At 38.1% G+C, this 16,279-nt stretch overlaps 1 protein-coding gene across 2 annotated transcripts in view; it reads right to left on the bottom strand.

Annotated features, from left to right (window-relative positions):
• The window catches only part of LOC149800055 (uncharacterized), a 323,160-nt gene that overhangs the window by 95,380 nt on the left and 211,501 nt on the right, over positions 1-16,279 (bottom strand). For both annotated transcript variants that reach the window (XM_089959611.1, XM_089959612.1), the window contains exon 19: positions 758-817. In XM_089959611.1, the coding sequence (XP_089815737.1) occupies positions 758-817 (60 nt within the window). The remainder of the gene's footprint in view (positions 1-757; positions 818-16,279) is intronic.

Here is a 16,279-nt window from a genome sequence, read left to right as displayed (position 1 = left end):
ACATGTGCAGTAGATATAAGTTAGACAATTAACACATCGAAGACATCACAATATGTACATGTACATGTATTTACTGTACATACATTCATTATGTCAATTTCCTGAAGAAATATGTAACCTTTGTTTGCCTGGATTATTTGGCAGATCTATCTGCATTGATTATTGATAGTGGCCATATATTCTCAAGGGCTTCACTATTGTGTTTTATGTCATCACTGGTGAATATTGCTGACATCTGCTCAAAATACGAAATTAATGTTGTTATGCTGTTATTTGGCATGGTTGATGGAAAAATTTTTTCCCTCGGGGTCGGTAGTGGCATCATCGTCTTCTTCATTAGCATTGTCTCGAACCTCATCTTCAGATACCAGTGTCAAAATGTCGTCATCGTTGAGTTGTTGCCCTCAGTCTGTGTCTGCGCAGAGGTAAGATTCTTGACAGATCCTTGCAATAATAAAGTGACCACGCAAATAAAGTATTTTGTTAAAGACAAGACTGTGACAGCAGATTGAGCTAAACCAATGTCTTAAATCGAACCCATATTCATCTAGTCACAAGTCCAACTACTTTGCAACTTCGCTACCAGGCCTTTTTCTGACGGATGGATTAGGGTACATAAAACTTCAAGAACGCTTTACTGGGTTTTATCTATGTTATGTTCAGAAATTAAGTTAAAAACTCTGCTGAAAATATTATTAACCTACAATCATTCCATTACTGGAGTAAATATTCAAACAGCCAGGGAGGAAATGGTTACCTTTATATTTGGGATTTGCAGACAGCATTGTGACATCTGTAGCGTAGAAATGAAAGAATCCTAAAAACAAAAGGTATACAGAGATTACATGTCAAACTGTCCCATGAAAGTAAAAATACGGAAAAATGGTAGGCTAAATTTCTTAGTCTCAATACACTGTTACTAGACATTCGAAATCAAACCTTAGATTTATATTTTTACCTTAATAGGTGCATGTTGGCAGACTACATGCTCATGCAATGTTGCAAACACAAGTGTATTCGTAGGCACATGGTGACAGGCTCCCTTATCAGTTATATCGCAGAATAAGGCCACGTTATTCTGCTATTGCAAAATCAAAGAATTACAATTATTAATACAATAGACACCACTTTCTTCAAGAATCAATTGTTGTTAGAAACTGTTGCATGCTCAGATTTGTCTATGATTGGCAAGTATCAAAAGCTGACGAGATAGAAAATAAACGTGAATATATATTTTTTAAATTAAAAAGGAGATAATTAATCTTTCCTCTTTATGATTTAGAATTCTTCTATTGTGGAAAAGGATATTAATAATGAGAAATGTATTCCACAATATTTGTTAAAGTAATATATAGGGGACTACTAAAGCAATATCTATATACTTCTGGAAAACCTTTGAAATTATCGAAGAAATAATTGGAACTGGAATTAGTTTTGGTACCTAATATTTCATTCATATATTGGTGCAGTTGGCTTCCAGAATGACCTATGGATTAAACAATCTACAGATACTGATTTATTGATTGATATGATGACTGACCAACCAAATATCATAAAGCCTTGAATATATTCGTAATTTACTTGTATATGCAGATACAACAATTTTAGTTTTCAAGGTTATAATACAAGGAGTATTTGTAGTGTAACTCTTGTCGGCTACAGGTTATATTATAGTTATAAAGGTTTTCAGAGGATTTCAAGTTAATAATTGCCACAAAGGTCATACATATTTGGTTATCCAAATAATGTAATTGAATGGCATCTAAAAATGTAATTTTAACTTTTCACGTCCAAAAAAGAAAACAGTAGCAGCAATAAACAAAAGTTCCTCAAGTTGCATAATGACTTTTTGGAAAGCAGATAAGATTATTTATTTTTTCATTCAAGATCTGAGTATTTTAACCATGTCTGGAATAGTTCATTGATAAGAAGATGATGAACCTTTTGTATGGCCATCCATTATGGAATAAGTAAAAGTAACATTTTCAAGGCATCCATCAAGGCACAAGAGATATGGTAATTTTCAATTAAAGGAATATAATCGAATTATCAAATGAAAAAAAAATTAAAATAGGCCTCGTATGACGCATTTTCATGTGCCATCAATGACATTCTCAGCTTTACAAATCACCCCAATCCCAACAGCACGGTTCGAAAAGGCCATAATTCCGTACAGAACTCACTTAGTTAAGTAAACACAAACAATACAGATCCTACATATTTAACAATTCCCTTACCACTAAACTGGTAAGACCCAGATACACCTCATTAATGTGCAGAAAATCAAGACAATGAAAATAGAAGTAGAGCTATCCAAGCATAATGTTATTTCTTTACACTTCACTGCAGACACAGGCTATATAGTGCCGAATAATATCAACCTCAGTCTCCACAAGCCCAGGTAAATCCAGAAACACTTAATCAAAGTGTAGAAGACAATGACTTTAATTCTTTCAAATATTATGCAAATCTCATTGCCATTGAAAACTGTGTTAAAAATGATTTGAGAGATATGATCAGAGATCTTAATCAATATGTGTGTGCATGAGTAAACCATCCATTCAGGTGCAGTAGCGATAACAAAATTGTATGGTGCCATATTGAATGTGAGATCGAGACCATTTTAATCTATGAAGCGATTGATATCTAAATAAGTCTTTTAATGAAAGTTCCGTGTAATTATGATTTTCTCCTCAGCCGGAATTGTGATAACAAGATTTTCATGATCGTTGCCATGGTAGTCATATTATAAATCAGATTGGTACAATTTTCATTTAGAACCAAGTAGACATTAGAAGAAGTCCTTGATAGAAAACTCCACAATGATATCACCATACATCCGGGAGTAGTAGCGATAACAAGATTCTCAGTATGGCTGCTGTTGTGGCCATGTTGGATATCAGATTGGCATCATTTTCGCTTAACCTTATAATGTTGATCACTCCTTTTTCGTTACATGTAAACTAGGTTTGTGCTCTCATTTTCAGCAAATTAAGCAACTGCACATTGGGTCCTAGGGTTGCTGAATAGTTTAATATGCTCGTCTTTACAGATCAGTAACATTTCATCTCTGTCTGCCTGGGGTATAAGTCTCAGGTTCCGCCAACTTGCATATGTGAGAGAGCTTGCTAGTATGTTCCTGTGGGTCAGTGGTCCTTCCAAGCTTCTTCCTCCACCAGATATACTAAAAAAGCAAACAACATCTGTACACAAGGTAGTTCATACTAAAATGCCCTACAACCACTGTCCAGGAAAACCTCTTCATTATAACAATACTTGTGTTTTAGAGTAGTTACAATCCATTCATGGAATGAGTAATCGAATACAAATCGGGAGAAATAGTTATTTTATTATGACTTAATTTAGTAGGAACATGTCATAATTTAACACTATAAAAAAGCAGTATATCATCCTTTAAAGGTATAACAAGTGTTAATTGATGCAACTGATTTTATTTTATTATTATTATTATTATTATTATTATTATTATTATTATTATTATAATTATACAATCAACTAAATAGTAAATTATCTAATATTCAGCCTGTCTTTGATATCTTCTAAATTAGATTCTTATATACTATTAGTGTATACATTATGCTTGAAAAATCATATCACTTTTTAACTTCTAAAATGTTCCTTTCCTATTATAACAATGAATACTCTATTGTATATGTTTAATTTAAACATAAATCCAAAGTAATTATAACATTTGATCTAAAGCTATATGTGGGTATTTGTTGGCTTTGTTTCTGCTGATAATTAGATATAATGTATATTAATACATTATTTGATCCAATTATATAGATGTAATTTTATGTTAGACAAGATTACCATTATCACATGGATGGACAAGAAAGGGTAATGAACATGAAATCTAATATAGCTCCCATTATGTTATTGTGTTGTTTGTGACTGTTTGATGTCACATAACCTATACAATTGGCAACATGTACTTATAATCTTTCATTTCTTATTATTTTCCTAGAGGTCATAATTACTTCCTTTAATATTTGGGATTAAAGAGAGACGGTCAGAGGTTTCATATGTAGGTATTCAGTTACCATTTCATTTTTAAATCTCTTATCGCGCATACCAACAGCAAGAATACAAATAACACAGAGGTAGAGTATATGTTTATGAACAGAAATGCACCTCAATCACAGGATTTGCCTGAGATTATCCATGGTCTTGCCAAATACAGACTTGTACAAATGTTAAAAAAATTCTAGCTCATTCATTTGTCACGGCGGATCTGTTCTGCATATTAAAATCGACATATGGCTTAAGAGGAGCATCCTGTTTGAATTTTGTCACATACTGAATTTCTGAGTAGCCTCAATCCTAGATACATGGACTGTCTCAGACTCAGACTTTTGTAATGAATCATGTAGCATGTGTTATAAAGCAGATTTTGAACCAGTTTGGGAAATTTTAAGTTCCCAATGACATAATTCTTTTCAAAATGTTTCAGAATATGGACATTGTTTTCCAAAATATAAATGTATTTCCCTAGTAAATAAAATATGAAAACAAAGTCAAAGAATAAAAAATAACTTACAATTTATGAATTTCTACAATATTAACCCAAAATTAACCATCAATTTCACTAGTCTGGAAAAGACTCAAAGCCATTCCAAACACAGGTTCAAATGTGATTATGATGCAGTATGGCTTGAGGAATCATATAACTAAATACCTATTGAGTAGTTCAAGGTAAATTCCATGAAAGGATAATATCACATAAAGGTCCTTGAGTAATTCAGATAACATGTCATAATTTTTTAAATGATCAAGGCCTTGAACAATTTGCTATGATCCAACTGGTACTATCAGTTGTAGAACTGTTTTCCACTCTGCGAATTCGAAGAATAAAATATATATTATGGTTATGCATACCATATACAAAGTACAGATGTTCTCCAAGGATAAAGTGATGCTTTCATGACGTAAATTTAAACTTATTGTGTAGAGTACTTTGACCAAGCAAAATAGTTGTTGACTTGACCTTGGCAATCAGCCTTGATTGATAAATGAACTGTGACAATGTGTTGTACTTGTACTTATATTTTACTACCAGTCAGTCACTGAATTAAGGAACTAAACCTTAATTGTCATTAACCCGAATGACAAATAAAACTTAATTATAAAAGAATAAATGTAATATGGATATCCGTAAAAAATAATATCATCGTCTACAATCATACCTTTGAGTACCATACTATAGCCATTGTATGCATCTTAAATCTCTTCTGATTACTCTAAACCAGCTTGGAAACTACAACACCTTTCATCATCACTAAGTAATAGTTTTTTTCTAGATAACTTTCTGGCACCATCCATAGGACCTCTCCTACAGGAAGCTTCTGCAGCATGGTATATGGTAAATAATTGTATAAAGATGTGTGATGTATTTTGTTTCATGCGATTCATTCAAGTTTTGTCAATTTGGGAGCATCACATGATATCCTTGGGTAACAGCAACACCAGTAGGATCCAATCTTTAATACTATATACAGAGGTCTCAAAAGTTTTCAAATTCATCAGCAATCAGCAGCATGTCCATGTGCACATACAAATCATGATTATTGCCAAGATTTTTTTATTTTAAATGTATACCAAGTATTTGCTACATGTGCCTGATCTTTATTAAAAACATCTTTCCCATTGATCTTACTGTAGATTTCTTCCTTTGTTAGCAGATTTGTCTCAAACGTTTTTTTTTTCCCAGGACATCACAGAACCCTTTAAGTAAATTTCTTTCTGAGTTAGCAAAGCAAGTTTGTTAAAAGCAACTTTTTCTGCAATATACGTAAATAATGTCATATTTTTTTTCTTAATAGGAGCGCTGATGCATTGCAAGCTCTGTATTAAACACAATGCACCCAGCGAGAATAATATATATGTTTGGGTGGCCCCGAGTGGCCGATGGGTCTAAAGCGTTCAAAGTTACGAATTACTGCCATCTCACCTCTGTCTGTGTGGGTTCGAGTCTCAGATTCGGCCAATGTGGGTATGTTAGAAAACTTGCCAGTAGCTTCTCGTTGGTCGGTGTTTCTTTCCGGGGTTTTCACGCGTTCTTCCTCCATCATTTATACTGGCCACCATGAATAGCCTATATTGTGCTTAACAATGACATTATACCGTACAAATGCAGCAACAACAACAGATATATTTCTAGGTTATTTAGTATGGAAGTAAATTTTTTCATGAACATTAAATTTTGTCATGAGGATATATATGTTGTTCCCAGGTAAATTATGAAAAACTACTAGGTTAAATTCTGGTGTCCTTAACGGCAGACTACATTTGTTATGAGCAGTGACGCCATAGCGACCAGTGTAGTGACATGGGTCCTGAACCATAGTATCCAATTGGCTGGCCGAGGATCCAACATGAAGTAGAAGACATAAAGTTTCCTCTGTCGTCGGCAGGTTCTCAATAGTGTTATCAATAGTGTTCTCCATTATAAAGCTTGCTGGGCTTGACTGACGAAATTGTAGATGAAATTGTATCCACGAGTATCCTTCTGTTATAATGCCTGCAGCTGGAGAAGCGCCCTTTGGAAAACTGAAGCCAACAGGACCAAATTTCTTGATATGACAAGCATCACTTCAAAAATGCTTCATTGATTCTTTTGCATTTAATTCATCTTGTATTCGTTATACAATCTGATTGCATGGCTTAATTTTCTGCCCGACGATGGAAACAAAATGTTATGTGCTCGTTATTCAGGTTGACAATGTGATGGGATGGGTCTGTTAATAAAAATGCGATTTCTGGTATACGTATTAATTGGGGAATAAATTAGTGTTGAAAGCCTGACTGGTATCAGAGATTAGGTGGAACATTAGGAATGAGGCTGTACATAACGTGGCGCTGACCACTTTGTGCGTTTTATTATCCTTAAGCTGCATATCGATTTAATAAGTAGTTGTTTACGTTGATTACTTTGACAGGAAAATCACCATCGTGTCAAACACCTTGTTGCAGAATTTGTGATCTGAATTCCATCAGATCTATCACATTGTTATTGATAACAAAATCAACTCTGTAGCCACCCTTGAGCATCATGCATGTTTTAATTTTGCTATATAAGTTTATTTTTGCCAAAGTGGCATCGCTCTGTCATTATCCTTTTTATTTCATCAGCTATATCAAAGCTACAGGCACCTTGAATAATAGCTAGCAATTATACTGCTTCACTGGCAGTAGCAAGATATCAAGATTTTGAGATATTGCTTCTAAACATGAAAGTTCGGAACGTATGTAACATAATTTTACACAAACAACTAATTTGGGGTTTCGGGTAAGAAGGATTAAAAAGTGTCAACAAAAACACAAATTATTTGACTTTTAACCACATTTTAGCACATTGCTTAACTGGAAGTGAGTAGTACCAACAGATACAGACAACTTGAGAAAACATATATATACTGAAGTGTAAACACTTTTATATTACTAAATTGACATTCTAGCTAAAGAGAGGCTGATTAACTGCACACTCACTGTGAACAATAACGATCTTTTACACATCTCTCAGGCTTAGCAGCAGAGGGGGCGAATCGGACATTTTGTCCAATCGTTATTTTGCTTAATTAATACTTTCTGCACTCAACGATCTAGTGTCGTCAGCGCCTGGTAAAAAAAAAACGACGACGGTCCATCCTACACGATGGTGACGTCATTTGGTTTAATTAACACCTTCTGCGCGCCGATCCCCAGTGTCGTCAGCGTCCGGTAAGCACATCGACGACCGCGTCGATGTCATCGCCCCCTCTGCTGCTAAGTGGTTATTTACAATGAAAATTATTTACAACTAACCGAATATTTGGTCAAGTCCGATACGATATCGTGTCCGAGGATCATGTAAATTTATCGTTACAAATCCATGTGGGGTCGACTGAGCATGACTAAAAAAGTTTCGAAAACCATTAAAGTCCATGTCACCGCCACACCAAGTTTGCCAGATATTTCGTAGCGTGTGTGTATCAACGCCGTTGAATACAGCAAGAATATTGCAGTTATCTCTGATTACTTTTGGAATCTGAGTGTATCGTTGAGTGACATATATCACGTCAGTGTTTTTATGCCTGCCTCTGGAAAATATCCTAGCTGGGTTCTTTTGATTGTCTAACATAACATCATCGTACACGACTAGATTGTTAACGTCGCCATCAATATCATCAATACCCGGTGCATCATTGATATCCGTAATAAACTCAATAACATTCTTTTTAGCGATCGCTGATGCATTCTCGTTGAAATCTTTCAACACCTCGTAGCATCGTTGATCATCTACGCTAGGAGCAACCAAATACAACTTATCCCACTTCATCCATCTCATTATTAAATTGAGTAACAATTGCGTCTTGCCGGATCCAGATGGTCCGATGATAATCATCCGGATCGAGTTTGGTAACGCTGCAACATGCTTAACTGGTTCTCTTGTTTTAGTCGCCGAAAAATCAATTATATTCATATCTCTATACATAAATTATGGATCTATATTGTGTGAAGTGTAGAGTGCGTACTGGCATAAATGATATGACAACCGTTACGACAAGAAATAACAGATCGGCGCTTACTGGTAAGTGTGTACAATGCGGTACAAAGAAATTTAGATTTATTTCTATTAGACCCGGAGATGTTTTAAAAAAAAGCGAGGAGGTGACATCGCAGCCAAATTGGCAAAACTCCCCGGAACACCGTGGGCAAAGTATCCAGGAGAAAAACACCTCCCAGGATATAACTACTGTGGCCCCGGAACACGATTAGATATTAGACTCGATGATCAAAATCAGCCCAAACCCGGTGAGTATCCAATAAACGCTATCGATAAGGCGTGTCATGCTCATGATGTTGCTTACAAAAGTAGCGATCTGCAACAGCGTCATATCGCGGATGTAAAATTAATTCACGCGCTAAATGCTATTCCTGATAAATCCGTCAAAGAAAAATTGGCCTCATGGTTGGTAAAATCGGCTATGAAAGGTAAATTAATGATTGGCGCTGGTAATTAATAACAATCATCCAAGAAAAACGATGGATTCCATCTATTATTCTCCGAGAGGATACTGGAAGGGGAAGGCCGCAATTGGTAAGCTTGCAAGCGCTGCAAAGGTAACAAAGACCACTGCGGCTAATTGGTTATCCAAACAGGCTATATGGCAAATCTATCTACCACCGCCTAAACAAATCAACTTCTCGCGCTTTGATGTCAGCGTACCTAATGAAGTTCATCAGGCTGATATACTATTTCTGCCGCATGACAACGGTTACAAATACGCGCTAACCGTAGTTGATGTTGCGAGTCGATACAAACAAGCGGAACCATTGAAAACAAAGTCAGCAACTGAAGTAGCCGATGCGTTTGAGCGGATTTATCGAAGAGGTCCTCTGCGCTGGCCAAATCTATTACAAGTTGATCCTGGTAGTGAATTTCGCGGCGCTGTTTTATCAACGCTGAAACATCATAGCGTCGCGATACGACGAGGTCATACTGCGCTACATCGTGATCAGGCAATTGTTGAACGATTCAATCGGACTCTCGCTGAACGGTTATTTGGATATCAATACGCGAAGGAATTCATCCAAGAAAAACGATCTCGTGAATGGGTTAAAAGGTTGCCAGGTGTAATTGCAGCGTTAAATAACGAGATTACCCGAGTAATCAACATGAAGCCCAGCGACGCGATTAAATACGAGTATATACCCGGAAAATTAAAAATAAATAGCGTTTCTAAGCCGATTCTTGGCGATGTCACTGTTAGATATCTATATGAACCAGGAGAGCTTGAAGGCGGTAAAAAAAGGGCTACCGATCCTATTTGGAGTGTTACCACACATAACATATCAACGATAACACGATCAACTGGTAGACCACCGATCTATAGACTGGATTCAATTGCTCCTCAGCGCGGATTTACACGCGAGCAACTACAAGTGATACCTAACGATACTCAATTACCCCCGCGTGGTCTTAACTAGCGCCGTTGCGTCTATTACACTCAAGACAGGTCAACCTCACATTGTTTTTGACATGACCGAGACTGTTATCGATCCTATCCACGGTAAATTGGCGAGTGTCTTTATCCGAATAACGCCAACTCATTATACAATTGCAACTCGCGCAGTGATTATTCTGTTGTTGTCGTAGCGAGATTATTAATTCGGCATCAATATCAAAACGCCGCTGTTTTTTTTTATCCTGTTGGCGGTAACCCGAGAGTTTTCTATCAATGACGCTTGCATCGATGGTGACTTTGTCGCCGGCTTCGTCAGTGACTCCGTCATCGGCTCCGTCAATAACAATTCTTCGAAGCTGATTTATCCTTCGTACTCTGGACACTGCAAGATAGACTAGATTTGACCATTCGATGCGATTATCAACTATCCAAACAATTGTGTCCGTGATGGTTAGTCCCTGCGAGGAATGTATTGTTGTTGCGTATCCTAGCGTCCACGGGGATTTATCAGCACGTAGCGCGTCCTCGACGACGCTGATATCAACGAGCACGATATCATTCAGCACGAGAATTTGTTTTTCTGTCCGGCCTGGAATTTCAACTTCAATGTTCTGCCGCCGTGTGTCCGCGGGTCTATAACATAACGGCACTGGACGCGTTGGAAACTTTTCCTTATGCAACGTAAACAACTTCCGCTGAAGTGTGTCTCTGACTATCTTTCTACTCGCTACAATCAAATCGTTTGGTCTCCATGTTTCCCAGAATTCATTTAACGGCGTTTCCGGAATCACCTCGCGAATTATTTCACATTGAATTCTATCCGGCTGTAATCTGATTAATTTCTTAACCTCGCGCAGTTGTTCATCAAGTGCTCGGTAATCAGTATCGGTTTCTTCATAATAGTCCACAAAACCCCTTAACCAATCATGTGGACCCTCGCCGACAAATGGTGGTGGTTGGCCATGGTCCCCACACATGATTACCGCTGTATTCGCGCGCAGCAACCACTCAAGAAACATTTGTAAAGTATCTAACGAAACAGTACATATCTCATCCCAGATGATAATGTCGGGAATAAATTTTTCACCCATTCGATCAGGAGTCCACTCACCGCCGCTGTATCGAAAAAAGCTGTGATAAGTAACGGCGTTAACATTTCGTTGTTTTATTTCTCGCGCTAGTCTATGGGTCGGTGTAAGCACGATTATACTTGCCCGCGTTCGAAATAATTCAATTGCCCGAGTCGTCTTTCCTGACCCGCCACAGCCGCTTAAATAAACCGTCTTGTGTCTACAAATTGGATCAGAACACGATGGTGCATTAGACCATTCTGACAATTTATCACCGCGTAAGTAGTCGTTCTCAACGGTGACATCTGCTGACGGGGAATAATCGCGTCGTATTTCATTTTTAATTCTCCATGTACCCCAACTCTCGTCCGGACTAGTAAACTCGGCTACGTTTCCCTTATACGCTACGTCAATATAAAATGAATCAACGGCTACTCTAACCGCGGTGTCAGGAAATCTATTTATCATCGAGAATAAATTAATAGCGGCATAACCCAGCATAGACGCCCTCAAATGTGGATACGCCGGGCTGTCTCCATCGCTGTAGGTAACAACTGTACCCAACCTCGTTCCATTGGACAAGAAAGCTGTTTTGCAGTTCACGTATCTATTTTTTGCCACTGTGTCCTTGATTACGAAATCATATTCTGCGTCATCTATAATCAGCCGTGAGCAATATCGTTTGTAGTCGTGGTTTTTTCCACCTTGTGTGAACTTACCAATTATTCTTCTACCGAGATCTTTTGCCTCGCGGTTTCGTTGGTTAAATATCCTCCTGGACCATTCGATGATATATTCCTCGTCGGCATCAATGTTTTTTCTGGACTCGTCAATTATGCTATCTAGACGCTCCGGTTCTGGTAACCAGACTTCAGTCTGTGCCCGGTATGATATAATCGCGTCACTGACAATCAACGAAACTAGCATGCTACAATCAATCATATACCGTAGCAGCGCTATTGGCAGCCATCTCTTTTCAGCCATGTGTCTACCGATCCAAATATAGCAACAGCGATGGAGTCCTGCCGCGAATTCAAATGATACTATGCGAGCGAATCCGGTTAAATCAAAATCAGGCAGTGGTCCATTAATAGCAACACGAGTCATTTCATGACTGGGGTGTCCAAATCGTCTAAAGTACTCAGCGGCGGATCCATACCCGAGAAAACTCGCTGGATAACAGGCAACCATATCAACCGAGATCATAGCGTCGCGGTTGTATTCAGTGTTCCATAGTCCACCGTGATAGTATTCCAAACAACTGGATTGTACATCCGGTAGAAATTCCCTGCGCGTTGGTCTCCACGCATTTTTCCTTGCTGCAACATGAGCTACAACCGATGGAATCGTAAAACAATTTGTTAGCAGTTGTTCATCATGCTCCTCAAATTCTATGGCGGTTTTTTTCATCCTGTTGTGAAATGCTTCAGTGCGATATAATTCACCGTTTGGTCTTACAAACTGATCAAAGGTATCCGCATCGTTTTCAGCGCTGCGAAGTAACCACACTGATACAGGGTCGTTTTTACACAAGTAGGCAATAGCATCAAATAGTTTCCTCTCCGCGAGAAAACCATCCCTGGAGAATTGTTCTCCCAGGAATTCTTCGGGTATATACTTTACTGTTCTATCCCGTGGAAATATTGTGATCGCGGGCGTCCACGCGTGTTCGTTATGATCAATAATTTTGATTGGGGTTCCCTTTGATTTATACTTTGATTCGTATAATACTTCACCGGTTATTGTTGTAACGGTTATTGGAAATCTCAGCGATGTTTCTAATCTCGCTATGTCGCTGATGGTTGCTCCACGCTCTTTTACGGTTAGTTCCCACTGGTTGATTTTGCTACGTCGTAAATCAGTCAATTTGTTTCCTCGACATGCATTTGTAAAATGCTCTATTATTCGTTCTGCTACACAATTTATCCCAGTTGACTGTTTCATCGGTTTCAGTTTTCCGATATCAGGTTTCTTATTTAACGGGTATATTCCATAAACAACTGCTGTTTCAGGATACGCTCGTTCATAGTATGGTTTGTCAATTCCGGTTAACAACCCCGGCTTGGAGTCGCGGCTGACAGTGACTGTTTTCTTGTCGCTGAGAACTGGTTCAAATTTATCACGCATGATCCAATCGCCTGATTCCACCCGGACAATGAATTTTACTCTGAAGAAATACCTTTTACCGTCAAGTTGTGATATTATCATTGCTGCGCGGTTGTCGTTCATGGTAGCATCAACAATGCCATCAATTCGAAATGTTGACCAACTGTGAGATGCACCATCACGTTTGAATTCATTGATACAATCGCGTATTTTACTCAACAGGGTTTTATCGTTTATTAACGCTTTTGGTGTGTCCTTGAGGACTCTATCGAGATTAAACCTAATATTTTTCCGGGGCTTAATTACTGCTAATCTCTCAAACTCATCCATATAATTAAAACAAGTATTTAAATGAAAGAATATAGTATAATGAATCACTGCAAATGGTTGATGATTGGGTCGACAACCCCGTGCAATAAATCATGTAGAGGTGAATTCTGCGGATATCATTTACAAAGCGTTCGTAATGGTTCTCTTGGCCCCCTACCGTGCTTGGTTTGCCACGTCGGTGTAAGAGGAAAATCCCAGTTGTGTATTAATTGTGGCGGAAAGCGATACAGGGAACTAAAACGCTATTATGACAAGCGAATTAAAAACGCCGTCATTGACCCCACCGCAGACTTCGTCATCAAAACTCCTCAGGACTACATTGCAAGGTTTATAATTAAACCAAATAATAAATTAGACAAGTAGTATTATTATACAAATGGACCAAGAGTTCAGACCTCACCCTGTGTTTGTTAATTACGAGGCATCTCGCGACGGTATTGTTAGAAACCGCAGACTGAAGAAGCCGGTTGGTACCGTAAATAATCACGGATACTTGCGATTTAATGCTGGGAAAAAAATCTGTCTTATTCACAGGATGGTGTATGAAGCGTTTAACGGACTGATCAACGACGGTCTCGTTATTGATCACATTGATGGATGTCCTCAAAATAACAGACTGTGTAATCTAAGAGCTGTTACACCGAGTCAAAATTCCAAATTTGGAAAAACAGGAGGGATGAGAAAGGCAAAACCCGTAAAGTCATTTGATACAATAACGCACGAGGAAAAAATATTTCGCTCTATGAATGCGGCTGGTAAATACTTCGATATTTGTAGTAAATCAGTTCTAGATGTTGCGGAGAATATAACTAAAACAGCGATCTCAAAAAAGACGGGTCATAGAATTCGATTTTCATATATAACATCAAAGGGAGATAACTCGTTTTGTGATAGCGTCGCATGACAAGAGTTACGTCCCTTGAAGTCTAATTAATGTTGCGTCCCTTGAAGTCCAATTAATGTTGCGATTAATTAATCATTTTACGATGAAAACTAATGAAATACACGCTGTTATCTAACAGCTGTATTCTTTTTTTTAATGTTTTATTTGAGTATTTGGTTTCATTTAAATGCCGTGAAACACCATTAATAAGTATTTAAGGATTCGAACGATTCAAGGGAATTCAAATTAACACACACCTTGTGACTGACGCCGCTGTATTAGTCACTTTATATATAAGATGACTCGTTATAAGCCTGGGGCTTTCGAAAGCCAATTCAACTAATCAAAACTAACCCACGCTCTTGACCCGGGCGTGTGGTTGTCTTTTGTTCACAATCATGCAACCGGGTTAATTTAATTGGGTTGCTTTTGATTGGTTGAATTGGCCGTAGAGTTCCGCCCCGCCGTTTTATGTTTGTGCTGTCTTGTGCCGTCCCATCATCCATCAATCATTTCATTGTAAATATATTCATCCTTAATTAAGTACATGTAGTGATGTCCCCCAAGCATATCTTCTGGGCGGTCTACGATGACGTTTGTCACCCTAGGCCTCCCTCCCGGAGATGTATGCTTTGGGGTTCCAAGATGTGAATGTCCTTAATTAAGTATATGTATATGCCTGTAATCTGCCACAACACTCGAGTGGAGATCTACGGCATTGTACTGCCTGCAATCTGCCACAACACTCGAGTGGAGATCTACGGCATTGTACTGTCCATACAAAAAACGGGGTCAAAAATGGCCCCAATAATTTTATTAAAATTTTTGATATTAGAAATAAGATGTTTATAAGAATAATGAATATCGAAGACATCAATAATATATTAACTGAGATTTCAAAATTAAAAAATCAAGGAATTGAATTATCTGATGGTCTCGACAGTGAAAAAATATTATCCGATTATGAGATTATTAACGAACAGTCGAAACGGGGGCGTTTTACCCTGGCCCGCGAGTATTTTTTTATAAAACGATTACAACATACGATTAATGAGAACCTGTACCACAATGACGCAAATGCATTCATTGGACTATTCACTGCCGTTGAAATAATACGAAAAAAACTCGGACGTGTTTATGAACGACGCCGGGAGATTTCTAGTAAGATCAAAAACATTAGAAGGATTATAGACGAAAACTCCGTGGAGCCCCCGATGGTACACTCGGCGGAAAATTAGAAAATTGCGGATCAATTTACAATAATGGTAGGTGAATCACTTACTACTCGGCTAGCCAGAGAGCGGCTAGCAGCGCTTAGAAAGTTTATACCGTTACGAGACAGGGTGAGAGAGAAACTTCAAACGCGACAACAAATGCAAACCGATTTTACTGTTGGAAGCGAACAGTTATTTGCCCCGGTAACTAAAGCGACTAAGGATGTTACGGCGGCAACTGTACCCGTTCTTGGTGCGCTTGAAAAGATAGCGGCTCAGACCGAACAAACAAAAAGGTCTTTAGAAACACTCCCTGCAAAAATAGCGGCTGCTACAACACGGAGGCCACCACCACTCGCTATAACCGAACCACAAGAACCTTATGTTACAATGGCCGACGAAGAAGAACCAGGCGCCACCGCAAGAGAACCAGAAGAAGAAATACCCGAAGAAACACCAGAAGAAGAAATACCGGAAGAAAAAGAGGGGAATATACCCCGTATTGTACTCAAGAAGAGCACAATAGATCAAATTAGAGGCTTCAGCAACAGGGAAGAATTAATTAATTTTACTGCCAACAATTTTGCTAAGAACATACGAGATAAGAAGCATATCAATAGCGGTTACGAGAAAAATATAAAGTCGTTAAAAGACTGGGCAAGAATAGTGTATTTAGCAAGTAAACATAAAGATGCATTACCACATCGT

Source organism: Sinohyriopsis cumingii, chromosome 5 (assembly GCF_028554795.1).
Source record: "Sinohyriopsis cumingii isolate HCF-2022 chromosome 5, ASM2855479v2, whole genome shotgun sequence".
NCBI lineage: Eukaryota > Metazoa > Mollusca > Bivalvia > Unionida > Unionidae > Sinohyriopsis > Sinohyriopsis cumingii.
Note: the sequence above shows the minus strand (reverse complement) of the source record. Positions and strands in the feature narration are given on the sequence as shown.